Source organism: Chanodichthys erythropterus, chromosome 10 (genome assembly GCF_024489055.1).
Source record: "Chanodichthys erythropterus isolate Z2021 chromosome 10, ASM2448905v1, whole genome shotgun sequence".
Taxonomy (NCBI): Eukaryota; Metazoa; Chordata; class Actinopteri; order Cypriniformes; family Xenocyprididae; genus Chanodichthys; species Chanodichthys erythropterus.
In genome coordinates, this window is record NC_090230.1 from 48,985,235 (window position 1) to 49,011,869 (window position 26,635).

Genomic DNA, 26,635 nt, shown 5'->3' on the forward strand with positions numbered 1-26,635 from the left:
AAAGAGCTTTGTTTCCAACGTGTGGAAACTTTTGTATAAGGACGAGATACTGGTAATAGAATTAGAGAAAACCAACACAGTCTCATGCCAATATCTATTGTACGTTTTTGCGAATAGGTAGCAAATTAATATAAATTCTTACGATCTCATTCGTAGGTTTTCGTATCTGTTAACGTTCAGGTTTAGAGGTGCAGATTATGGGGCATGACGATGGTGAGAATGTAAGTTTTGTTTTACTTCTATAACACAGACGTGTAAATATTAATCGTATATGCACTTGTAGGGTGATCATATTGTTTTTATTCAATATTTATATTTTCATAATAGACAATGCGGATGAATATAGGTCATATTGAGTTCGATAGGCAATAGTATGCAGGTATTTAAGAGATTCAGTTACTGATTACTGATTTCACTTGCATTCAGGTTATTCATTTTAGAAACCTTGCATTTTTCTTTTAGTGTTCTTAGCATATGTAATTGTTTATGGTCTACTTGGTTAGCTTTGTATTAATTTTTCAGTTGAAAAAACAAACAAACAAACAAACAAAAAAAAATAATTGTCAAACCAAAACTTTCTTACCGATTCTGTAGACGCGAGACCATCAATTGAGTTATTTTTCTTGATTGTATGCTGCATCGTCTCAGTGAAACTCGGGTCCACCACTAAAACACTCTGTCCACCGAGTGTAGAAAACTTACAGTCACTCTTCCTCGAGTCAGTCGTCATGCACACTTCATAATTATACCCGTGCGGCAGAGTTCCAGTGACTCCTGTGTCTGCGTAATGCGGTGGATAGTACGGAATAACAGGCAGATTGGACTGATAGAGGAAGCGAGATTGTCTCCATCTGTAGATCTTTACTGATATTATCACAACCACACAAGTGATGAATAGGAAAGAAACAGCGGCCAGTGCGAGAACTAAATAAAAAGTCAAATTGTCGTTATATTGTTTTTCATGCGTAAAGTCTGTGAACTCTGACAACACTTCAGGAAAGCTGTCAGCCACAGCCACGTTAATGGAGACCACAGCTGAGCGAGAGGGCTGTCCGTTATCCTCCACAACAACAGTGAGTTTCTGTTTGACAGCATCTTTATCAGTCACTTGTCGCACAGTTCTTATTTCTCCATTCTGTAAACCCACTTCAAACAGCGCTCGGTCTGTAGTTTTCTGGAGTTTATAGGAGAGCCAGGCATTCTGTCCAGAGTCCACATCAACAGCCACCACTTTAGTGACGAGATATCCAACATCTGCAGCACGAGGCACAATCTCAGCCACCACTGAAGCTCCAGTCTGTACTGGATACAGAACCTGAGGAGCGTTGTCATTCTGATCTTGGACAGTAATTTTCACTGTCACGTTACTACTGAGTGGAGGAGAGCCTCCATCTTGCGCTTTTACCCGGAAGTGGAAATGTTTCAGTGTCTCATAGTCAAAAGAGCGCATAGCTGTAATCAGTCCGCTGTCAGGTTGCACTGACACATATGATGAGACAGAGACTCCATTAACAGTGCTGTCTTCTAGAATATAAGAAACACGAGCATTCTGATTCCAATCAGCATCACTGGCTTTAACTGAAAATATAGAGAGACCAGGTGTGTTATTCTCCAGCACACAGGCCTCATAGTTAGTTTTCTCAAAGACAGGAGCATTGTCATTCACATCTGATATCTGTACACGGAGAGAGACACTGCTGGAGAGCGCGGGCACCCCCTCATCAGTACATATTACACTAATATTGTACTCAGATTCTCTCTCTCTGTCCAGTTCCTGCTCTGTTTGCAAGCTGAAGAAACTGCTGGAAGATGCAATAGCAAATGGAATATTGTCATTTATGTAGCAATGAACCTGGCCATTCAATCCGGAGTCAAGATCATTTACATTTAACATTGCAACAACAATGCCAGGTCTAGACTCTTCGGATATTGAATTTGACATAGATACGATGCTTATCATTGGTATGTTATCGTTTATATCCGTGAGATCAATTATAACTTTACATGAATCAGACAGTCCTCCTTGGTCACGTGCTTGTATGTTAATTTGATAACGACTTGCCTTTTCAAAATCAGCTGTACCTTTTAAGGATATTTCCCCGCTTCTTGCATCAACCATGAATAAATCATTTACATCCCCAGTGCCCGACATGTAATACGTTATAATCGCATTCGAACCTTCATCTGCATCAGAAGCACTGACAGACGTGATAACAGTGTCTTTCGCTGTATTTTCAGCAAGAGTGGCTTTGTACACTCTGTGTTTGAACGCAGGGGGATTGTCGTTAATATCTAGCACTGTAACATGTATCCGCACAGTACTGGTCAACTGAGGCTCTCCTCCATCCATTGCTGTTAACAACAAAGATAACTGTTCTTTGTTTTCACGGTCTAGAGCCTTTTGTAACACCATCTCCATGTTTCTGTCGCCATCCGTTTGACTTTGCAAACTTAATACAAAATTATCTGTCGGTTTAAGTGAATAGCTTAGGTGACAATTAGATCCAACATCCAGATCAATCGCATTTTCCAACATGAATCTTGCTCCGATTACAGCCGACTCGCTTATTTCAAATGTAATCTCACCTTTTGGAAAACTCGGAGAGTTATCATTTATATCAGTGATTTCCACTGTGACATCATACCATTCCATTGGATTTTCCAAAATCAGCTGAAGATGTAAAGCGCAAGGAGTCGTTTTAGCACAAAGAGCCTCGCGGTCTATTTTCTCCTCGGTGAGAAGAATCCCCCTCTCGATATTCAATCCGACGAATTCGGTGTTGTCTCCAGCAAATATGCGTGCTTTCCCTGACCTCAGTCTTTTTAAATCCAAACCCAAACCTTGGGAAATATTTCCGACGATCGACCCTTTTGCCATTTCTTCTGGAATGGAGTAGCTGATCTGCCCTCTCACCGAGCATCGAAACAGAATCATAAAAAACGCAGCAGCCTGCCACATTACAGACCTGGCCATTTTTTCCCCTTTGTTCTGCAGATCCTTAAGATCGATCAGTTTAAATACATAATAAAGACGTTACATGTGAAAATAAGACCCAGCATGAAATCTACTGTACAATGAGGATCTCTATTTACAGAACATCCGATAAAATTAATGTTTCGAGTCATCAGGCTTTCATTCACTGTTCTCTGACATCACTGGGTTTTGAGGGTAGGTCTGAGAAATATAGAGCGACTGCGCTGTGTTGATCAACAGCGACCCTACGAGCCTTAACTTAGAATTGCCTTCATTTGTTTATGGTTCAATCACATAAGAGCAGGACACCAGTGATTTGCCAAACTAAAAGTCCGGTAAACAAACCAATAAACTAAAATATTTGTCTGTTAGATCTCTAAAACATTAACGCTTCAACATCAGGTGTCACAAATTTAAATAATTTCAATTCCTGCAGCGCATTTAATTAGTAAGTGGCTTTGAATAAAAATAAATAAATAAAAAAAAAAAAAAAATATATATATATATATATATATATATATATATATATATATATATATATATATATATATATATATATATAAGTATAAAATGCTAATAAATAAATACATAATAATAATAATAATAATATAATGTCTTGCAAAAGTATTTGACTGAACTCTAAAGAAGGTAAACATCTAGATAATTACTGCGTTTAGCGCTGTCCAGTAAGTGGTTCTGAAAACCGTCCGAGCCATCTTAAACGAATAGCCTACTGTTTAGCTATCAAATACACCATTAGAGAACATAAAAGAAAAGCGTTTAAAAAGTACGTCATCTTACCAATTCGGAAAGACTGTTTTCTTCCATAAAGTTTTTTTCCTTCATTGCGCGCTGCATCGTCTCAGTGAAACTCGGGTCCACCACTAAAACACTCTGTCCACCGAGTGTAGAAAACTTACAGTCACTCTTCCTCGAGTCAGTCGTCATGCACACTTCATAATTATACCCGTGCGGCAGAGTTCCAGTGACTCCTGTGTCTGCGTAATGCGGTGGATAGTACGGAATAACAGGCAGATTGGACTGATAGAGGAAGCGAGATTGTCTCCATCTGTAGATCTTTACTGATATTATCACAACCACACAAGTGATGAATAGGAAAGAAACAGCGGCCAGTGCGAGAACTAGATAAAAAGTCAGGTTGTCGTTATATTGTTTTTCATGCGTAAAGTCTGTGAACTCTGACAATACTTCAGGAAAGCTGTCAGCCACAGCCACGTTAATGGAGACCACAGCTGAGCGAGAGGGCTGTCCGTTATCCTCCACAACAACAGTGAGTTTCTGTTTGACAGCATCTTTATCAGTCACTTGTCGCACAGTTCTTATTTCTCCATTCTGTAAACCCACTTCAAACAGCGCTCTGTCTGTAGCTTTCTGGAGTTTATAGGAGAGCCAGGCATTCTGTCCAGAGTCCACATCAACAGCCACCACTTTAGTGACGAGATATCCAACATCTGCAGCACGAGGCACAATCTCAGCCACCACTGAAGCTCCAGTCTGTACTGGATACAGAACCTGAGGAGCGTTGTCATTCTGATCTTGGATTATAATGTCCAAAGTCACATTAGTGCTGAGGGGTGGAGAGCCTCCATCTTGTGCTTTCACACAGACACGAACACTTTTCATTTGCTCATAGTCAAAACCGCGCAGTGCGTGAACCACTCCACTGTCAGCATTCACTGATATAAAAGAGGAAACAGAGGATCCACCCACTGTAGCTTCATCTAGAAGATACGAAATACGAGCGTTCTGGTTCCAGTCATCATCTTGAGCACTCAGAGTAAATATGGACAAACCAGGTGGATTATTTTCAGTAACATATGCAGTGTAAACACCCTTTTGAAATCTGGGCGGATTGTCATTAATATCTGATACTTTCATATTTAAAGTTTTCTGACTGGAAAGCGCAGGAGACCCTGAATCTGTCGCTGTGATTGTGATATTATAATCTGACACACTTTCACGATCTAAAGCAGCATCAGTGACTAAAGTGTAATAATTCCGCAGTGAAGACTGAAGTTTGAATGGTGTGTTTTGATCAACTGTACAGGCAACCTGTCCATTGTCTCCTGCATCTACATCTTTGGCATTGAAAATAGCGATAGTTGTGCCAACAGTTGCGTCTTCAGGCACTGGGGTGAAAAATGACATAACACTGATAACAGGTGCATTATCATTAACATCAATTAAATCAACTATGACTTTAGCAGAGTCACCTAAACCGCCTTGGTCTTTGGCTTCTATGCTAATTTCGTATTTCTTTGCTTTTTCATAGTCAAGCACCCCAATTAATGTTATAACACCTGTTTTTTCATCTATTTTAAAAACGTTATTTATGTTCCCTTTCAAATTAGCAAAACTGTATGAAATCAAACTATACATTCCACTATCTGCATCACTAGCATTGACAGTTGTAATATAAGTTCCTTTGGGGGAATTTTCTTCAATTGTTGCTCTGTAAACTGACTGGTTAAATACTGGTGCGTTGTCGTTTGCATCTAGTACGTTTATCTCTATTTTTATTTTCCCAGATCTTTGAGGGTTTCCTCCGTCGACCGCTGTGAGAATGAGAGACAGTCGTGGATGTTGCTCTCTGTCTAGAGGCTTTTGAAGCACCATTTCTGCATATTTTACTCCATCAGGCCGCGAATGTTCTTTCAGAATAAAATAATCATTTGGTGACATTATATAATTTTGGAGAGCATTCACGCCCACATCAGGATCATCTGCGCTTCCTAGTAAGAAACGAGCCCCAGGTGTGGCCGATTCACTTATTTCAAGATTAATTTCTTCTTTAGCAAATGTTGGCGAGTGATCGTTTACATCCAATATTTCCACCGTAACATGATGTAGCTCCATAGGATTATCAAGTATTATTTCAAATGTGAAGCTGCATGGAGTGGTTTCGGCGCAAAGCTGCTCTCGGTCAATTCTCTCCTTCACCACCAAAATCCCTTTGTCTGTTTTCAGCTCTACATATTCAGTGCTGTCGCCAGACACTATACGAGCCCGACCCGCGCGCAGTCTTTGAACATCCAGACCAAGATCATGTGCAATATTCCCGATAATCGATCCTTTCTTCATTTCCTCTGGAACTGAGTAACGAATCTGCGCGTTTATGTTTGAGATCGAATAAACGGCCATGATGAATAAGACCCTCCATAGGAAAAAACGATGCATTAGCTGTCCACGCGACTGGTCACAATTAAGCCTTTTAGTACTTGTTGTAATCACAAACATTTTTTCTAAATTATTTTTTTTTTTAGGTTGCAGGCTTTTGTCTAGATGATGTTCAGCAATTGAAATATTCACGAATAATCCAGCTCGGTTGCTTTTAGTCAGTAACTGCCCCCCTTCATTGACTCTCTTTAGTCTCCTCCACAATCTCTTAACCAGCATCAGCACAACTCCACCAATCACAGGAGATCACATACATGCTTTTCTACAGATCAACAGCGGCCCTTAGAGTTGAGAACGAGAAACAACACTTAAAAAAGCTCTGAAGTGTCTCAGAAATAAAATTACATTACTTCATTCGATCTCAACAAAAAGAGAACATAATAAAACATCCCAAAAGAACTACATAATCAAACACCCCCCAATGTTCTCGTACATTTTAATATTACTGTACGTTTGGTAGTGAAAAGATAAATAATCACTATTCTAGTAATATGAGAGATAAACTCCTTTATACACAGGACCTTGTGAATGGCGCATTTTTTCTTTTTAAAGAAAACACTGTATAATTAGCCTCCGTTCGTTAAGACTGGATAATGCACTGGGTATGAACTAACAATATATTTGATAATCTAGGTTAGTATTATTTAACAAATATATTATTGTTTATTGCCAGTTAATTTTCGTTCAAGACATGTTAACAAATACTGATTTAAACAACCTGAAATAGTTAAAATCTTAAAAATGTATAATATGTACAAAAAACAAAAAACAAAAAAAAAAACAACAACAACAAATCTGTATAAATAAATGTTTTAAAATGCTATTTATTTTTTGTTCATGGTAGCTAACGCATTATTTAATGTTAACGAACTAAACTTTATTTTAAAGTGCTACAGATAATGTAACCGCTTTTCTAATACAAGCATAACTTCTTGCATGTAATTTTAATATTATATAGACTTAAATCAGTTTTTAAGAGCAGGTGATCTTACCATTTCTTGCAATTCTGGATCGTCTAAGCAGTTTTTTTCCTTCATTGCGCGCTGCATCGTCTCAGTGAAACTCGGGTCCACCACTAAAACACTCTGTCCACCGAGTGTAGAAAACTTACAGTCACTCTTCCTCGAGTCAGTCGTCATGCACACTTCATAATTATACCCGTGCGGCAGAGTTCCAGTGACTCCTGTGTCTGCGTAATGCGGTGGATAGTACGGAATAACAGGCAGATTGGACTGATAGAGGAAGCGAGATTGTCTCCATCTGTAGATCTTTACTGATATTATCACAACCACACAAGTGATGAATAGGAAAGAAACAGCGGCCAGTGCGAGAACTAGATAAAAAGTCAAATTGTCGTTATATTGTTTTTCATGCGTAAAGTCTGTGAACTCTGACAACACTTCAGGAAAGCTGTCAGCCACAGCCACGTTAATGGAGACCACAGCTGAGCGAGAGGGCTGTCCGTTATCCTCCACAACAACAGTGAGTTTCTGTTTGACAGCATCTTTATCAGTCACTTGTCGCACAGTTCTTATTTCGCCATTCTGTAAACCCACTTCAAACAGCGCTCTGTCTGTAGCTTTCTGGAGTTTATAGGAGAGCCAGGCATTCTGTCCAGAGTCCACATCAACAGCCACCACTTTAGTGACGAGATATCCAACATCTGCAGCACGAGGCACAATCTCAGCCACCACTGAAGCTCCAGTCTGTACTGGATACAGAACCTGAGGAGCGTTGTCATTCTGATCTTGGATTATAATGTCCAAAGTCACATTAGTGCTGAGGGGTGGAGAGCCTCCATCTTGTGCTTTCACACAGACACGAACACTTTTCATTTGCTCATAGTCAAAACCGCGCAGTGCGTGAACCACTCCACTGTCAGCATTCACTGATATAAAAGAGGAAACAGAGGATCCACCCACTGTAGCTTCATCTAGAAGATACGAAATACGAGCGTTCTGGTTCCAGTCATCATCTTGAGCACTCAGAGTAAATATGGACAGACCAGGTGAATTATTTTCAGTAACATATGCAGTGTAAACACTCTTTTGAAACCTGGGCGGATTGTCATTAATATCTGATACTTTCATATTTAAAGTTTTCTGACTGGAAAGCGCAGGAGACCCTGAATCTGTCGCTGTGATTGTGATATTATAATCTGACACACTTTCACGATCTAAAGCAGCATCAGTGACTAAAGTGTAATAATTCCGCAGTGAGGACTGTAATTTAAATGGAATATTTTGATTTATTGTACAGACAACCTGCCCATTGTCTCCTGCATCTAGATCTTTGACACTGAAAATAGCGATAGTAGTTCCAACAGGTGCGTCTTCAGGCACTGGGCTTGAAAATGACATAACACTGATAACAGGTGCATTATCATTAACATCAATTAAATCAACTATTACTTTAGCCGAGTTTCCCAATCCGCCTTGGTCCTTTGCTTCGATGTCAATTTCGTATTTCTTTGCTTTTTCATAGTCAAGCATTCCAGTTAGAGTTATTACACCAGTATTTTCATCAATTTTAAAAATGTCATTTATATTCCCTTTAAAATTAGCAAAACTGTATGAAATCAAACTATTTGCACCACTGTCTGCATCACTAGCATTAACAATTGTAATATAGGTTTCCTTAGGTGCATTTTCTTTTACTGTTGCACTGTAAACTGACTGGTTAAATACTGGTGCGTTGTCATTTGCATCTAGTACAGTGACTTCTATTTTCATATTACCAGATCTTTGAGGGTTTCCTCCGTCGACCGCTGTGAGAATGAGAGACAGTCGTGGATGTTGCTCTCTGTCTAGAGGCTTCTGAAGCACCATTTCAGCATATTTGACTCCATCGGGTCGCGATTGTTCTTTAAGAATAAATTCATCATTAGATGACATTATGTAATGTTGTAGTGCGTTTAGACCTACATCAGGATCATCTGCGCCTCCTAGTAAGAAACGAGCCCCAGGTGTGGCCGATTCACTTATTTCAAGATTAATTTCTTCTTTAGCAAATGTCGGCGAGTGATCGTTTACATCCAATATTTCCACCGTAACATGATGTAGCTCCATTGGATTATCAAGTATTATTTCAAATGTGAAGCTGCATGGAGTGGTTTCAGCGCAAAGCTGCTCTCGGTCAATTCTCTCTTTCACCACCAAAATCCCTTTGTCTGTTTTCAGCTCTACATATTCAGTGCTGTCGCCAGACACGATACGAGCCCGACCCGCGCGCAGTCTCTGAACATCCAGACCAAGATCATGTGCAATATTCCCGATAAGCGATCCTTTCTTCATTTCCTCTGGAACGGAGTAACGAATCTGCGCGTTTATGTTTGAGATGGAATAAACGGCCATGATGAATAAGACCCTCCATAGGAAAACACGATCCAATGGCTGTCCTCGCGACTGGTCACAATGAATCCTTCTACACAATGTAATCACACACATTTTACACATTATGTATTCAAATTACCAAATTAACATAATGCTCAGCAATTGGAATATGCACAAAGTAATCCAGCTCGGCTGCTTTTAGTCAGTGACTGTCTCCCTTCATCGACTCTCTTTAGTCTCCTCCACAATCTCCTAACCAGCATCAGCACAACTCCACCAATCACATGAGATCACATCACGCTTTTCTACAAATCAACAGCGGCCCTTAGAGTTGAGAACGAGAAACGACACTAATGAAAGCTGTGAAGTGTCTCAGAACTAGGATTACCTCATTTGATCTCAATAAAAATAGAACAGGATGAAATATCCCAAAAGAACCATATAACCAAACAACCGGCCTTCGTTCTCGTAAATTTTAATATTACTGTGCGTTTGGCAGTGAAAAGATCAATAATAACCATCTAGTACTATGAGAGATGACCTTCTTTATAGACAGGACCTTATGAATTACATTTTTTTTCTTCTTTTTTTTTTTAAAGATAATACTGCACAAATAGACCTAGCTTCAGTTCGTTAACACATGGCTAATGCACTAGGTATGAACTAACAATGAACAATAACATTTAATGATCTAGGTCAATATTATTTAACAAATATACTATTGTTTATTCCCAATAAATTTTCGTTCAAAATACGTTAACAGATATTGATTTATACAACCTGGAAAAAATGTTAAAATGTTAGAAATGTATAGTAGCCTATACAAAAATGATCTGTATTCTATATAAATAAATGTTGTAAAATATGCTATTTTTAGTTCATGGTAGCTAATGCATTATTTAATGTTAACGAACTAAACCTTATTGTAAAGTGTTACAGATAATGTAACACCCTTTCTAATATTACTAGCTATAATTTACTGCATGCAATTTCAAGATTATGTATGTTTTTTTGTTGTTTTTTTGTTTTTGTTTTTATAAGAGCAGGTGATCTTACCATTTCTTGCAATTCTGGATCTTCTAAACATTTTTTTTCCTTCATTGCGCGCTGCATCGTCTCAGTGAAACTCGGGTCCACCACTAAAACACTCTGTCCACCGAGTGTAGAAAACTTACAGTCACTCTTCCTCGAGTCAGTCGTCATGCACACTTCATAATTATACCCGTGCGGCAGAGTTCCAGTGACTCCTGTGTCTGCGTAATGCGGTGGATAGTACGGAATAACAGGCAGATTGGACTGATAGAGGAAGCGAGATTGTCTCCATCTGTAGATCTTTACTGATATTATCACAACCACACAAGTGATGAATAGGAAAGAAACAGCGGCCAGTGCGAGAACTAGATAAAAAGTCAGGTTGTCGTTATATTGTTTTTCATGCGTAAAGTCTGTGAACTCTGACAATACTTCAGGAAAGCTGTCAGCCACAGCCACGTTAATGGAGACCACAGCTGAGCGAGAGGGCTGTCCGTTATCCTCCACAACAACAGTGAGTTTCTGTTTGACAGCATCTTTATCAGTCACTTGTCGCACAGTTCTTATTTCTCCATTCTGTAAACCCACTTCAAACAGCGCTCTGTCTGTAGCTTTCTGGAGTTTATAGGAGAGCCAGGCATTCTGTCCAGAGTCCACATCAACAGCCACCACTTTAGTGACGAGATATCCAACATCTGCAGCACGAGGCACAATCTCAGCCACCACTGAAGCTCCAGTCTGTACTGGATACAGAACCTGAGGAGCGTTGTCATTCTGATCTTGGATTATAATGTCCAAAGTCACATTAGTGCTGAGGGGTGGAGAGCCTCCATCTTGTGCTTTCACACAGACACGAACACTTTTCATTTGCTCATAGTCAAAACCGCGCAGTGCGTGAACCACTCCACTGTCAGCATTCACTGATATAAAAGAGGAAACAGAGGATCCACCCACTGTAGCTTCATCTAGAAGATACGAAATACGAGCGTTCTGGTTCCAGTCATCATCTTGAGCACTCAGAGTAAATATGGACAAACCAGGTGAATTATTTTCAGTAACATATGCAGTGTAAACACTCTTTTGAAATCTGGGCGGATTGTCATTAATATCTGACACTTTCAGATTTAAAGTTTTCTGACTGGAAAGCGCAGGAGACCCTGAATCTGTCGCTGTGATTGTGATATTATAATCTGACACACGTTCACGATCTAAAGCAGCATCAGTGACTAAAGTGTAATAATTCCGCAGTGAAGACTGAAGTTTGAATGGTGTGTTCCGATCAACTGTACAGTCAACATGGCCATTTTCCCCTGCATCTAGATCTTTGACACTGAAAATCGCGATAGTTGTGCCAACAGTTGCGTCTTCAGTCACTGGGCTTGAAAATGACATAACACTGATAACAGGTGCATTATCATTAACATCAATTAAATCAACTATGACTTTAGCAGAGTTTCCTAAACCACCTTGGTCTTTTGCTTCAATATCAATTTCGTATTTCTTTGCTTTTTCATAGTCAAGCACCCCAGCTAGGGTAATAACACCTGTTTTTTCATCTATTTTAAAAATGTCATTTATATTCCCTTTAAAATTAGTAAAACTGTATGAAAGCAAACTATTTGAGCCACTATCTGCATCACTAGCGTTTACAGTTGTAATATAAGTTCCTTTGGGTGAATTTTCTTCTACTGTTGCTCTGTAAACTGACTGGTTAAATTCTGGTGCGTTGTCATTTACATCTAGTACATTCACCTCTATTTTCATATTACCAGATCTTTGAGGGTTTCCTCCGTCGACCGCTGTGAGAATGAGAGACAGTCGTGGATGTTGCTCTCTGTCTAGAGGCTTCTGAAGCACCATTTCAGCATATTTGACTCCATCAGGACGCGAATGTTGTTTCAGAATAAAATAATCATTAGGTGACATCATGTAATTTTGGAGAGCATTTACACCTACATCAGGATCATCTGCGCCTCCCAGTAAAAAAAGAGCTCCAGATGTGGCCGATTCACTTATTTCAAGATTAATTTCTTCTTTAACAAATGTTGGCGAGTGATCGTTTACATCCAATATTTCCACCGTAACATGATGTAGCTCCATCGGATTATCAAGTATTATTTCAAATGTGAAGCTGCATGGAGTGGTTTCGGCGCAAAGCTGCTCTCGGTCAATTCTCTCTTTCACCACCAAAATCCCTTTGTCTGTTTTCAGCTCTACATATTCAGTGCTGTCGCCAGACACGATACGAGCCCGACCCGCGCGCAGTCTTTGAACATCCAGACCAAGATCATGTGCAATATTCCCGATAAGCGATCCTTTCTTCATTTCTTCTGGAACTGAGTAACGAATCTGCGCGTTTATGTTTGAGATGGAATAAACGGCCATGATGAATAAGACCCTCGATAGGAAAACACGATCCAATGGCTGTCCTCGAGACTGGTCACTATGAATCCTTCTACACAATGTAATCACACACATTTTACACATTATGTATTCAAATTACCAAATTAACATAATGCTCAGCAATTGGAATATGCACAAAGTAATCCAGCTCGGCTGCTTTTAGTCAGTGACTGTCTCCCTTCATCGACTCTCTTTAGTCTCCTCCACAATCTCCTAACCAGCATCAGCACAACTCCACCAATCACATGAGATCACATACACGCTTTTCTACAAATCAACAGCGGCCCTTAGAGTTGAGAACGAGAAACAACACTTAAAAAAGCTCTGAAGTGTCTCAGAAGTAGCATTGAATTCCTTCATTTAGTTTCAACACAAATAAAACAATATAAATCAACCCAACAGAACAATATAATAAAATAGGCAACAACTCTCCAACATTAACGTGAATGTTAATCTTGCTGTACTCTGAGTAATGCGAAGACAAATAATATTTTTACCTAGATAAAATACATTTAATAATACTATTTTACGATACGTTTCCGTTTATTAACATTAGTTACTGCATTAGGTATGAACTATAATGAATAATACTTATACAGCATTAATTATTCTAGGGTAATTTAATAAATTAATATACAGCACGTTTTTTTTTTTTTTTTTAGATTAGTGATCTTTAAAAGTATATTAACTAATGTTAATAAATACAGCTTGAATTGTTGAAAGTGTATTATAGAAGTTAACATTAACCTAGATCAATAAAAGAAAAATCCGTTTTATCTTAAGTTATACAAGCTATTATGTTAATTTCTGTTAACGAATTATTGAACCTTATGAAGTGTTACAGATTAATAAGTCTACCGGGTTTTCTAATGTTACATAACTACAATTTATTTTATATAATTTTAATATTATATAGAGTTTATTTTAGTTATTTTTAGAAAAGGGGATCTTACCATTTCTTGCAATTCTGGATCGTCTAAGGAGTTTTTTTCCTTCATTGCGCGCTGCATCGTCTCAGTGAAACTCGGGTCCACCACTAAAACACTCTGTCCACCGAGTGTAGAAAACTTACAGTCACTCTTCCTCGAGTCAGTCGTCATGCACACTTCATAATTATACCCGTGCGGCAGAGTTCCAGTGACTCCTGTGTCTGCGTAATGCGGTGGATAGTACGGAATAACAGGCAGATTGGACTGATAGAGGAAGCGAGATTGTCTCCATCTGTAGATCTTTACTGATATTATCACAACCACACAAGTGATAAATAGGAAAGAAACAGCGGCCAGTGCGAGGACTAAATAAAAAGTCAGGTTGTCGTTATATTGTTTTTCATGCGTAAAGTCTGTGAACTCTGACAACACTTCAGGAAAGCTGTCAGCCACAGCCACGTTAATGGAGACCACAGCTGAGCGAGAGGGCTGTCCGTTATCCTCCACAACAACAGTGAGTTTCTGTTTGACAGCATCTTTATCAGTCACTTGTCGCACAGTTCTTATTTCTCCATTCTGTAAACCCACTTCAAACAGCGCTCTGTCTGTAGCTTTCTGGAGTTTATAGGAGAGCCAGGCATTCTGTCCAGAGTCCACATCAACAGCCACCACTTTAGTGACGAGATATCCAACATCTGCAGCACGAGGCACAATCTCAGCCACCACTGAAGCTCCAGTCTGTACTGGATACAGAACCTGAGGAGCGTTGTCATTCTGATCTTGGATTATAATGTCCAAAGTCACATTAGTGCTGAGGGGTGGAGAGCCTCCATCTTGTGCTTTCACACAGACACGAACACTTTTCATTTGCTCATAGTCAAAACCGCGCAGTGCGTGAACCACTCCACTGTCAGCATTCACTGATATAAAAGAGGAAACAGGGGATCCACCCACTGTAGCTTCATCTAGAAGATACGAAATACGAGCGTTCTGGTTCCAGTCATCATCTTGAGCACTCAGAGTAAATATGGACAAACCAGGTGAATTATTTTCAGTAACATATGCAGTGTAAACACTCTTTTGAAACCTGGGCGGATTGTCATTAATATCTGACACTTTCAGATTTAAAGTTTTCTGACTGGAAAGCGCAGGAGACCCTGAATCTGTCGCTGTGATTGTGATATTATAATCTGACACACTTTCACGATCTAAAGCAGCATCAGTGACGAAAGTGTAATAATTCCGCAGTGAGGACTGTAATTTAAATGGTGTGTTTCGATCAACTGTACAGTCAACATGGCCATTGTCTCCTGCATCTAGATCTTTGACACTGAAAATAGCGATAGTTGTGCCAACAGTTGCGTCTTCAGACACTGGGCTTGAAAATGACATAACACTGATAACAGGTGCATTATCATTAACATCAATTAAATCAACTATGACTTTAGCTGCGTTTCCTAAACCACCCTGATCTTTGGCCTCAATGCCAATTTCGTATTTCTTTGCTTTTTCATAATCAAGCACCCCAATTAATGTTATAACACCTGTTTTCTCATCAATTTTAAAAATGTCTTTTATGTTACCTTTTAAATTAGCAAAACTGTATGAAATCAAACTATACATTCCACTATCTGCATCACTTGCATTAACAGTCGTGATATAAGTTCCTTTAGGCGCATTTTCCACTATTGTTGCCCTGTAAACTGACTGGTTAAATTCTGGTGCATTGTCGTTTACATCTAACAGAGTGACTTCTATTTTCATATTACCAGATCTTTGAGGGTTTCCTCCGTCGACCGCTGTGAGAATGAGAGACAGTCGTGGATGTTGCTCTCTGTCTAGAGGCTTCTGAAGCACCATTTCTGCATATTTGACTCCGTCGGGACGCGAATGTTCTTTCAGAATAAAATAACTATTAGTTGACATAGTATAATGTTGTAGTGCGTTTAGACCTACATCAGGATCATCTGCGCTTCCTAGTAAAAAACGAGATCCAAGTGTGGCCGACTCACTTATTTCAAGATTAATTTCTTCTTTAGCAAATGTCGGCGAGTGATCGTTTACATCCAATATTTCCACCGTAACATGATGTAGCTCCATTGGATTATCAAGTATTATTTCAAATGTGAAGCTGCATGGAGTGGTTTCGGCGCAAAGCTGCTCTCGGTCAATTCTCTCCTTCACCACCAAAATCCCTTTGTCTGTTTTCAGCTCTACATATTCAGTGCTGTCGCCAGACACGATACGAGCCCGACCCGCGCGCAGTCTTTGAACATCCAGACCAAGATCATGTGCAATATTCCCGATAAGCGATCCTTTCTTCATTTCCTCTGGAACTGAGTAACGAATCTGCGCGTTTATGTTTGAGATGGAATAAACGGCCATGATGAATAAGACCCTCCATAGGAAAACACGATCCAATGGCTGTCCTCGCGACTGGTCACAATGAATCCTTCTACACAATGTAATCACACACATTTTACACATTATGTATTCAAATTACCAAATTAATATGATGCTCAGCAATTGGAATATGCACAAAGTAATCCAGCTCGGCTGCTTTTAGTCAGTGACTGTCTCCCTTCATCGACTCTCTTTAGTCTCCTCCACAATCTCCTAACCAGCATCAGCACAACTCCACCAATCACATGAGATCACATACATGCTTTTCTACAAATCAACAGCGGCCCTTAGAGTTGAGAACGAGAAACGGCACTTATAAAAGCTGTGAAGTGTCTCAGAACTAGGATTACCTCATTTGATCTCAACAAAAATAAAACAGGATGAAATATCCCAAAAGAACCATATAACCAAACAACCGCCCATCATTCTCGTAAATTTTAATATTACCATGTTTGGCAGTGAAAAGATCAATAATAACCATCTAGTAATATGAGAGATAACCTCCTTTATAGACAGGACCTTATGAATGGCACTTTTTTTTTTTAAAGATAATACTGCACAAATAGACCTAGCTTCAGTTCGTTAACACATGGCTAATGCACTAGGTATGAACTAACAATGAACAATAACATTTAATGATCTAGGTCAATATTATTTCTCAAATATACTATAGTTTATTCACAATTCATTTTGGTTCAAAATACGTTAACAGATATTGATTTATACAACCGGGAAAAAAATGTTAAAATGTTAGAAATGTATAGTAGCCTATACAAAAATTATCTTTATTCTATATAAATAAATGTTGTAAAATATGCTATTTTTAGTTCATGGTAGCTAATGCATTATTTAATGTCAACTAAACCTTATTGTAAAGTGTTACAGATAATGTAACACCCTTTCTAGCTATAATTTACTGCATGCAATTTTAAGATTATATATGCTTTATATCAGTTTTTTAAGAGCAGGTGATCTTACCATTTCTTGCAATTCTGGATCTTCTAAGCAGTTTTTTTCCTTCATTGCGCGCTGCATCGTCTCAGTGAAACTCGGGTCCACCACTAAAACACTCTGTCCACCGAGTGTAGAAAACTTACAGTCACTCTTCCTCGAGTCAGTCGTCATGCACACTTCATAATTATACCCGTGCGGCAGAGTTCCAGTGACTCCTGTGTCTGCGTAATGCGGTGGATAGTACGGAATAACAGGCAGATTGGACTGATAGAGGAAGCGAGATTGTCTCCATCTGTAGATCTTTACTGATATTATCACAACCACACAAGTGATGAATAGGAAAGAAACAGCGGCCAGTGCGAGGACTAAATAAAAAGTCAAATTGTCGTTATATTGTTTTTCATGCGTAAAGTCTGTGAACTCTGACAACACTTCGGGAAAGCTGTCAGCCACAGCCACGTTAATGGAGACCACAGCTGAGCGAGAGGGCTGTCCGTTATCCTCCACAACAACAGTGAGTTTCTGTTTGACAGCATCTTTATCAGTCACTTGGCGCACAGTTCTTATTTCTCCATTCTGTAAACCCACTTCAAACAGCGCTCTGTCTGTAGCTTTCTGGAGTTTATAGGAGAGCCAGGCATTCTGTCCAGAGTCCACATCAACAGCCACCACTTTAGTGACGAGATATCCAACATCTGCAGCACGAGGCACAATCTCAGCCACCACTGAAGCTCCAGTCTGTACTGGATACAGAACCTGAGGAGCGTTGTCATTCTGATCTTGGATTATAATGTCCAAAGTCACATTAGTGCTGAGGGGTGGAGAGCCTCCATCTTGTGCTTTCACACAGACACGAACACTTTTCATTTGCTCATAGTCAAAACCGCGCAGTGCGTGAACCACTCCACTGTCAGCATTCACTGATATAAAAGAGGAAACAGGGGATCCACCCACTGTAGCTTCATCTAGAAGATACGAAATACGAGCGTTCTGGTTCCAGTCATCATCTTGAGCACTCAGAGTAAATATGGACAAACCAGGTGGATTATTTTCAGTAACATATGCAGTGTAAACACCCTTTTGAAACCTGGGCGGATTGTCATTAATATCTGATACTTTCAGATTTAAAGTTTTCTGAGTGGAAAGCGCAGGAGACCCTGAATCTGTAGCTGTGATTGTGATATTATAATCTGACACACGTTCACGATCTAAAGCAGCATCAGTGACTAAAGTGTAATAATTCCGCAGTGAAGACTGAAGTTTGAATGGTGTGTTCCGATCAACTGTACAGTCAACGTGGCCATTTTCCCCTGCATCTAGATCTTTGACACTGAAAATCGCGATAGTTGTGCCAACAGTTGCGTCTTCAGACACTGGGCTTGAAAATGACATAACACTGATAACAGGTGCATTATCATTTACATCAATTAAATCAACTATGACTTTAGCGGAATCTCCTAAACCGCCTTGGTCCTTTGCTTCAATGTCAATTTCGTATTTCTTTGCTTTTTCGTAGTCAAGCAGCCCAGTTAGTTTTATAACACCGGTGGTTTCATTTAACTCAAATATCTCACCAATGACTTTTATATTCGTAAAACTGTAGGAAATTAATTTATTAGCTCCGCTGTCAGCATCACTTGCATTAATTGTTGTTATATAAGTTCCCTTTGGCAAATTTTCGGCTATTGTTGCTCTGTAAACTGACTGGTTAAATACTGGTGCGTTGTCATTTACATCTAGTACATTTACAGCTATTTTCACGTTACCTGATCTTTGCGGATTTCCTCCATCCATTGCTGTAAGAGTGAGAGTAAGTTGTGGATGCTGTTCTCTATCTAAAGGTTTCTGAAGCACCATTTCAGCATATTTGACACCGCCTTGTCGTGCATGCTGTTTTAAAATAAAATTATCATTCGGTGATAAGACATAATTTTGGAGAGCATTCACGCCCACATCAGGATCATCTGCGCTTCCTAGTAAGAAACGAGCCCCAGGTGTGGCCGATTCACTTATTTCAAGATTAATTTCATCTTTAGGAAATGTCGGCGAGTGATCGTTTACATCCAATATTTCCACCGTAACATGATGTAGCTCCATCGGATTATCAAGTATTATTTCAAATGTGAAGCTGCATGGAGTGGTTTCGGCGCAAAGCTGCTCTCGGTCAATTCTCTCCTTCACCACCAAAATCCCTTTGTCTGTTTTCAGCTCTACATATTCAGTGCTGTCGCCAGACACGATACGAGCCCGACCCGCGCGCAGTCTCTGAACATCCAGACCAAGATCATGTGCAATATTCCCGATAAGCGATCCTTTCTTCATTTCCTCTGGAACCGAGTAACGAATCTGCGCGTTTATGTTTGAGATCGAATAAACGGCCATGATGAATAAGACCCTCCATAGGAAAACACAATGCAATGGCTGTCCTCGCGACTGGTCACAATGAATCCTTCTACACACTGAAGCTACAAACATTTTTTTTTTTTTTTTTTTTTTTTTAATTAAGTATTCAGATTACAAACTTTATATGATGTTCAGCAATTGAAATATCCTCAAAGTAATCCAGCTTGTTTGCTGTCAGTCAGTGACCGTCTCGATTCTCTTTAGTCTCCTCCACAATCTCCTAACCAGCATCAGCACAACTCCACCAATCACAGGAGATCACATACATGCTTTTCTACAGATCAACAGCGGCCCTTAGAGTTGAGAACGAGAAACGCCATTAATGAAAGCTCTGAACTGTCTCAAAACTAGAATTGCATTCCGTCATTTATTCTCAACAAAAATAAAATATGATCAGATACCAAAATAACTATATAATCAAACAAACTTCCAACTTCCTTGTAAATTGTATTGTACGTTTAGTAGTAAAAACGATAAATAACCATTATTCTTATTAATATGTGAGATAACCTCCTTTATAGATAGAATCTTATAAATTGCGCATTTAAAAAAAAGACACTACTGTACAATTAGCTTCCATTCGTTAACACTGGCTAATGCATCAGGCATGAACCAACAAAGAACAATACCACATTTAATAATATAAGTCAATATTGTTTAACAAATATACTATTGTTTATCGACAAATTAATTTTCATTCAAAATTCGTTAACAAATATCAATTAATACAACTTAAAAATATGTTAAAGTGTTTTAATAATTTTAAAATTAACAGTTACATTAACAGTTACCTAAATAAATACACGTTGTAAGAATGTTTATTTGTTTTTTATTATTATTTTGTTTATTTTTAATTCATGGTAGCTAATGCATTGACTAATGTTAATGAAGTGGACTGGATTTCCCGAAAACGTCCTCTCTTAGCGTACTACGAAGACCCTAAAGGTATACCGTAAATGAAGATATACCTTTTTTAGGCGTGCTCCCCGAACTATCCCTTAGGAGGTTGCTTAAGATATACCTTCTTAAGTGCGACGTTACCAGCTGCTGTCCATGGCGCTGGTGCTGAATTGGTTTATATCGATGGCTCGAGAATTAATAATTTGCTCTATGAAGGGGCTGCTTCACTGTGTTATGTGAGAAATGGTGATCTTTATAAAAGAAGCACTTCAGAAGTAGAAAATGCATTTATCAGGACTCATTGGATCTTATAAAAAATAATCCAAATTACAAACTAAATCTATATTGTAATTTTCTATAGCGTGAGTTTAAGGCGACCGATATTTTGAACATAAATTTAGAATGTGTTAATTCCTTGAAGACGCGTCATGCAGCTGGCAGATATGTATGTAACTTGTTTATATCGTTTTTCCTTTTTTTATTCAAATTATTCACAAACTTGTTAACTATACTTTGCACCGCAATTCAGAGCTGTCGGATTTACTTAATTTTCCCCGAAATACATAAATGTATGTGGCCGGTGAGCTGGGAGAACAATAAACTTTAATGTTTCAAGCACAATGTGTATCTGATATGAATAAAACGCTTCGTCAAATTATATAATTGAAAGGGTTATTATTGCAGCTTCTATAGACATCAGTGTATTGAATTTGAATTTAACAAACGATAAATGTATTTTTTATATAGCCTAGTACTTCATTCAAATGTGTATTTAAATGTCTGAAACCTAAAATAAACCTGATGTGTTGTGATATATGACAAGCGCTGAGCGAGTCTGTCTCTGGCTTTAGCGTCAAAGCACATTTGAATTTAGCAGTGAATATTTGCATTTTATTCTTTGCCATTATCCTAATTGAACACTGGGTGCATTACAACTTCAGAATTGTATTCGTATAGACTGTCAGCAGTGATAAGGTGTAGTTAAGTGTGGTCCAGACAAACCTTACGAACGAATGATTTACAGAAGGTATACTTAATTAAGAATGTTTCGGTAAACACGTATTGACGTTCAGGGCTGGGTTTCCGAAACCTTCTTTAGTCTACGTCGTTCTTGAATTATACCTTAAGATGTACCTTAACGTTAATACGTGCGTCCCGAAACGTTCTTAGTTAAGTATACCTTCTGTAAGTCATACTTTCGTAAGGTTGGTCTGGAGCGCTCTTAGCTATACCTTATCACTGTTGACAATCAATACAAATATAATTCTGAAGCTGCAATACACCCAGTGTTCGATTAGGATTATGGCAAAGAATAAAATGTAAAGATTCACTGCTAAATTCAAATGTGCTTTAGCGCTGATCCAGAGACAGACGCGCGCTCTGCGCTTGTCATGTGTCACAGCTATTCGGTGTTTTTAACCTCATCAGGTTTATTTTATGTTTCAGAAATTTAAATACACATTTTAATTAAGTAGGCTACTGCATAAGAAGACATTTATAGTTTGTTAAAATCAAATTCCATACACTGATGTCTACGGAAGAATGTGTATGAAACAATAAAGTTTATTCTTCTCCCAGTTCACCGCCACATACTTTTATGTATTTCGGGCAAGATTTCGTAAATCCGACAGCTCTGAATTGCCGTGCAAACTCATCGCGCAACAAAACACATTCACTTCCACATATTTTACAAACGGAATATATCATTAAATTCATGATATAGTTAACAAATTTGTGAATATTTTGAATAAAAAAAATGAAAAAAAAAAAAAAAAACTATATAAACGCGACTTGTCTGTCAGCTGCATGACGCGTCTCCAAGGAATTAAACTTTGTTATAAAATAACGGTCGCCTTAAACTCACGCTGATGGGAGCTCCGCGCCCTCAGAATATAGATAAATTACAATCCAGATTTAGTTTGCAATTTGGATTAATTTTTATAACAGCCCATGAGTCCTGATACTTCGGAAGTGCTTCTTTTTTATAAAGAACACTTATTTCTTAAATAATGCAGTGAAGCAGCCCCTGTATAGAGTGAATTATAGATTCTCGAGCCATCGATATCAACCAGTTCAGCACCAGTGCCATGGACAGCAGCTGGTAACGTCGCACTTAAGAAGATATACCTTAAGCAACCTCCTAAGGGATAGTTCGGGGAACACACCTAGGAACGGTATATCTTCAGTTAAGGTCTACCTTTAGAGTCTTCGTAGCGCGCTAAAAGACAACGTTATCGAGAAACCCAGCCCAGGTACAGCTTAAGGTATAACGTAAGAACGACGTAGAGTTAAGAAGGTTTCGGGAAATTCTTCTTAACTCTACGTCGTTCTTAAATTATACCTTAAGCTGTACCTTAACGTTAATACGTGTTTCCCGAAACGTTCTTAGTTAAGTATACCTTCTGTAAGTCATACTTTCGTAAGGTTGGTCTGGACCACTCTTAGCTATACCTTATCACTGTTTATAGTCAATACGAATATAATTCTGAAGCTGTAATACACCCAGTGTTCGATTAGGATTATGGCAAAGAATAAAATGCAAAAAAAAAAAAAAAAAAAATTCAAATGTGCTTTAGCGCTGATCCAGAGACAGACGCGCGCTCTGCGCTTGTCATGTAACTTTATCACAACTATTCGGTGTTTTTTACCTCATCGCGCTTTATTTTAGGTTTCAGACATTTAAATACACATTTGAATTAAGTAGGCCACTGCATAAAAAAGACATTTATAGTTTGTTAAATTCAAATTACACTGATGTCTACGGAAGCTGCAACAATAACCCTTTTTTTATATTTGATATGTTTTATTCATATCAGATACACATTGTTTATGAAACAATAAAGTTTACTCCATTCTTCTCCCAGTTCACCGGCCACATACTTTTATGTATTTCGGGGAAGATTTCGTATAGGCTATCCGACAGCTCTAACTGCCGTGCAAACTCATCGCGTGACAAAACACATTCACTTCCACATATTTTACAATCGTAAATTCATGATATAGTTAACAAGTTTGTGAATATTTAAAAAAAAAAAAAAAAAAAACGATATAAACGAGATACCTACATGTCTGTCAGCTGCATGACGCGTCTCCAAGGAATTAAAACTTTATTCTAAATAAAGGTCGCCTTAAACTCACGCTGATGGGATCTCCGCGCCCCCAGAATATAGATAGGCTAAATTACAATATAGATTTATTTTGCAATTTAGATTACTTTTATAACATACCATGATAAATGCAATTTCTACTTCTGAAGTGCTTATTTTTATAAAGAACACTGATTTCTCACATAACGCAGTGAAGCAGCGACTGTATAGAGTGAATTATCGATTCTCGAGCCATCGATATCAACCAATTCAGCACCGCCACCATGGACAGCACCTGGTAACGTGGCACTTAAGAAGATATACCTTAAGCAACCTCCTAAGGGATAGTTCGGGGAACACGCCTAGAAACGGTACATCTTCAGTTAAGGTCTACCTTTAGAGTCTTCGTAGCGCGCTAAGAGACAACGTTATCGGGAAACCCAGCCCTGAACCTTATTGTAAAGAGTTAAAGACAGTGTGGGCTATTATTAGCCACAATTTACTGTAATTTCAACAAAATTTCAGTTATTTTAAGAAAAGTCGATCTTACCATTTCTTGCAATTCTGGATCGTCTAAGGAGTTTTTTTCCTTCATTGCGCGCTGCATCGTCTCAGTGAAACTCGGGTCCACCACTAAAACACTCTGTCCACCGAGTGTAGAAAACTTACAGTCACTCTTCCTCGAGTCAGTCGTCATGCACACTTCATAATTATACCCGTGCGGCAGAGTTCCAGTGACTCCTGTGTCAGCGTAATGCGGTGGATAGTACGGAATAACAGGCAGATTGGACTGGTAGAGGAAGCGAGATTGTCTCCATCTGTAGATCTTTACTGATATTATCACAACCACACAAGTGATGAATAGGAAAGAAACAGCGGCCAGTGCGAGAACTAAATAAAAAGTCAAATTGTCGTTATATTGTTTTTCATGCGTAAAGTCTGTGAACTCTGACAATACTTCAGGAAAGCTGTCAGCCACAGCCACGTTAATGGAGACCACAGCTGAGCGAGAGGGCTGTCCGTTATCCTCCACAACAACAGTGAGTTTCTGTTTGACAGCATCTTTATCAGTCACTTGTCGCACAGTTCTTATTTCTCCATTCTGTAAACCCACTTCAAACAGCGCTCTGTCTGTAGCTTTCTGGAGTTTATAGGAGAGCCAGGCATTCTGTCCAGAGTCCACATCAACAGCCACCACTTTAGTGACGAGATATCCAACATCTGCAGCACGAGGCACAATCTCAGCCACCACTGAAGCTCCAGTCTGTACTGGATACAGAACCTGAGGAGCGTTGTCATTCTGATCTTGGATTATAATGTCCAAAGTCACATTAGTGCTGAGGGGTGGAGAGCCTCCATCTTGTGCTTTCACACAGACACGAACACTTTTCATTTGCTCATAGTCAAAACCGCGCAGTGCGTGAACCACTCCATTGTCAGCATTCACTGATATAAAAGAGGAAACAGGGGATCCACCCACTGTAGCTTCATCTAGAAGATACGAAATACGAGCGTTCTGGTTCCAGTCATCATCTTGAGCACTCAGAGTAAATATGGACAAACCAGGTGGATTATTTTCAGTAACATATGCAGTGTAAACACTCTTTTGAAATCTGGGCGGATTGTCATTAATATCTGATACTTTCAGATTTAAAGTTTTCTGACTGGAAAGCGCAGGAGACCCTGAATCTGTAGCTGTGATTGTGATATTATAATCTGACACACGTTCACGATCTAAAGCAGCATCAGTGACTAAAGTGTAATAATTCCGCAGTGAGGACTGTAATTTAAATGGTGTGTTTCGATCAACTGTACAGTCAACATGGCCATTGTCTCCTGCATCTAGATCTTTGACACTGAAAATAGCGATAGTTGTGCCAACAGTTGCGTCTTCAGACACTGGGCTTGAAAAGGACATAACACTGATAACAGGTGCATTATCATTTACATCAATTAAATCAACTATGACTTTAGCAGAGTTTCCTAAACCACCCTGATCTTTGGCCTCGATGCCAATTTCGTGTTTTTTTGCTCTTTCATAGTCAAGCACCCCAGTTAGAGTAATAACACCTGTTTTTCCATCGATTTTAAAAATGTCATTTCTGTTACTTTTGAAATTAGCGAAACTGTATGAAACCAAACTATTTGCTTCACTATCTGCATCACTAGCATTTACAGTTGTAATATAAGTTCCTTTAGGCGCATTTTCCACTATTGTTGCTCTGTAAACTGACTGGTTAAATTCTGGTGCATTGTCGTTTACATCTAACAGAGTGACTTCTATTTTCATATTACCAGATCTTTGAGGGTTTCCTCCGTCGACCGCTGTGAGAATGAGAGACAGTCGTGGATGTTGCTCTCTGTCTAGAGGCTTCTGAAGCACCATTTCTGCATATTTGACTCCATCGGGACTCGAATGTTCTTTCAGAATAAAATTTTCATTAGTTGACATAGTATAATGGTGTAGTGCGTTTAGACCTACATCAGGATCATCTGCGCTTCCTAGTAAGAAAAGAGCTCCAGTTGCAGCCGATTCACTTATTTCAAGATTAATTTCATCGTTAGGAAATGTCGGCGAGTGATCGTTTACATCCAATATTTCCACCGTAACATGATGTAGCTCCATTGGATTATCAAGTATTATTTCAAATGTGAAGCTGCATGGAGTGGTTTCGGCGCAAAGCTGCTCTCGGTCAATTCTCTCCTTCACCACCAAAATCCCTTTGTCTGTTTTCAGCTCTACATATTCAGTGCTGTCGCCAGACACGATACGAGCCCGACCCGCGCGCAGTCTCTGAACATCCAGACCAAGATCATGTGCAATATTCCCGATAAGCGATCCTTTCTTCATTTCCTCTGGAACTGAGTAACGAATCTGCGCGTTTATGTTTGAGATGGAATAAACGGCCATGATGAATAAGACCCTCGATAGGAAAACACGATCCATTGGCTGTCCTCGCGACTGGTCACAATGAATCCTTCTACACAATGTAATCACACACATTTTACACATTATGTATT

The 26,635-nt window shown here is 39.0% G+C and overlaps 7 protein-coding genes and 1 pseudogene across 7 annotated transcripts in view; all 8 read right to left on the reverse strand.

Annotated features, from left to right (window-relative positions):
* The window catches only part of LOC137028789 (protocadherin gamma-A12-like), a 139,307-nt pseudogene that overhangs the window by 71,369 nt on the left and 41,303 nt on the right, over window positions 1-26,635 (reverse strand).
* Window positions 1-26,635, reverse strand: part of LOC137028793 (protocadherin gamma-A5-like) — a 70,140-nt gene that overhangs the window by 26,092 nt on the left and 17,413 nt on the right. The gene's annotated exons all lie outside the window — the stretch shown is intronic.
* On the reverse strand, window positions 234-6,232 carry LOC137029425 (protocadherin gamma-A3-like). Its single transcript, XM_067399025.1, has 4 exons — window positions 3,776-6,232; window positions 2,587-2,671; window positions 584-2,352; window positions 234-239 (listed from the first exon to the last, which is right to left on the reverse strand). Exons 1-4 carry the CDS (start codon window positions 6,230-6,232, stop codon window positions 234-236), a joined length of 4,317 nt encoding a protein of 1,438 aa, XP_067255126.1.
* Window positions 7,138-9,540, reverse strand: LOC137029429 (protocadherin gamma-A3-like). Its single transcript, XM_067399031.1, has one exon. The coding sequence runs from the start codon at window positions 9,523-9,525 to the stop codon at window positions 7,138-7,140; it is 2,388 nt and encodes a 795-aa protein (XP_067255132.1). The 5' UTR covers window positions 9,526-9,540.
* Window positions 9,581-12,939, reverse strand: LOC137029430 (protocadherin gamma-A3-like). The gene is made up of 2 exons (XM_067399032.1): window positions 10,561-12,939; window positions 9,581-9,595 (listed from the first exon to the last, which is right to left on the reverse strand). Exons 1-2 carry the CDS (start codon window positions 12,919-12,921, stop codon window positions 9,581-9,583), a joined length of 2,376 nt encoding a protein of 791 aa, XP_067255133.1. The 5' UTR covers window positions 12,922-12,939.
* On the reverse strand, window positions 12,980-16,268 carry LOC137029434 (protocadherin gamma-A6-like). Its single transcript, XM_067399040.1, has 2 exons — window positions 13,893-16,268; window positions 12,980-12,991 (listed from the first exon to the last, which is right to left on the reverse strand). The coding sequence occupies exons 1-2, from the start codon at window positions 16,251-16,253 to the stop codon at window positions 12,980-12,982; spliced, it is 2,373 nt and encodes a 790-aa protein (XP_067255141.1). The 5' UTR covers window positions 16,254-16,268.
* On the reverse strand, window positions 17,217-19,622 carry LOC137029438 (protocadherin gamma-A3-like). The gene has a single exon (XM_067399043.1). The coding sequence runs from the start codon at window positions 19,605-19,607 to the stop codon at window positions 17,217-17,219; it is 2,391 nt and encodes a 796-aa protein (XP_067255144.1). The 5' UTR covers window positions 19,608-19,622.
* On the reverse strand, window positions 24,043-26,561 carry LOC137029443 (protocadherin gamma-A3-like). The gene is made up of 2 exons (XM_067399049.1): window positions 24,165-26,561; window positions 24,043-24,066 (listed from the first exon to the last, which is right to left on the reverse strand). The coding sequence occupies exons 1-2, from the start codon at window positions 26,559-26,561 to the stop codon at window positions 24,043-24,045; spliced, it is 2,421 nt and encodes an 806-aa protein (XP_067255150.1).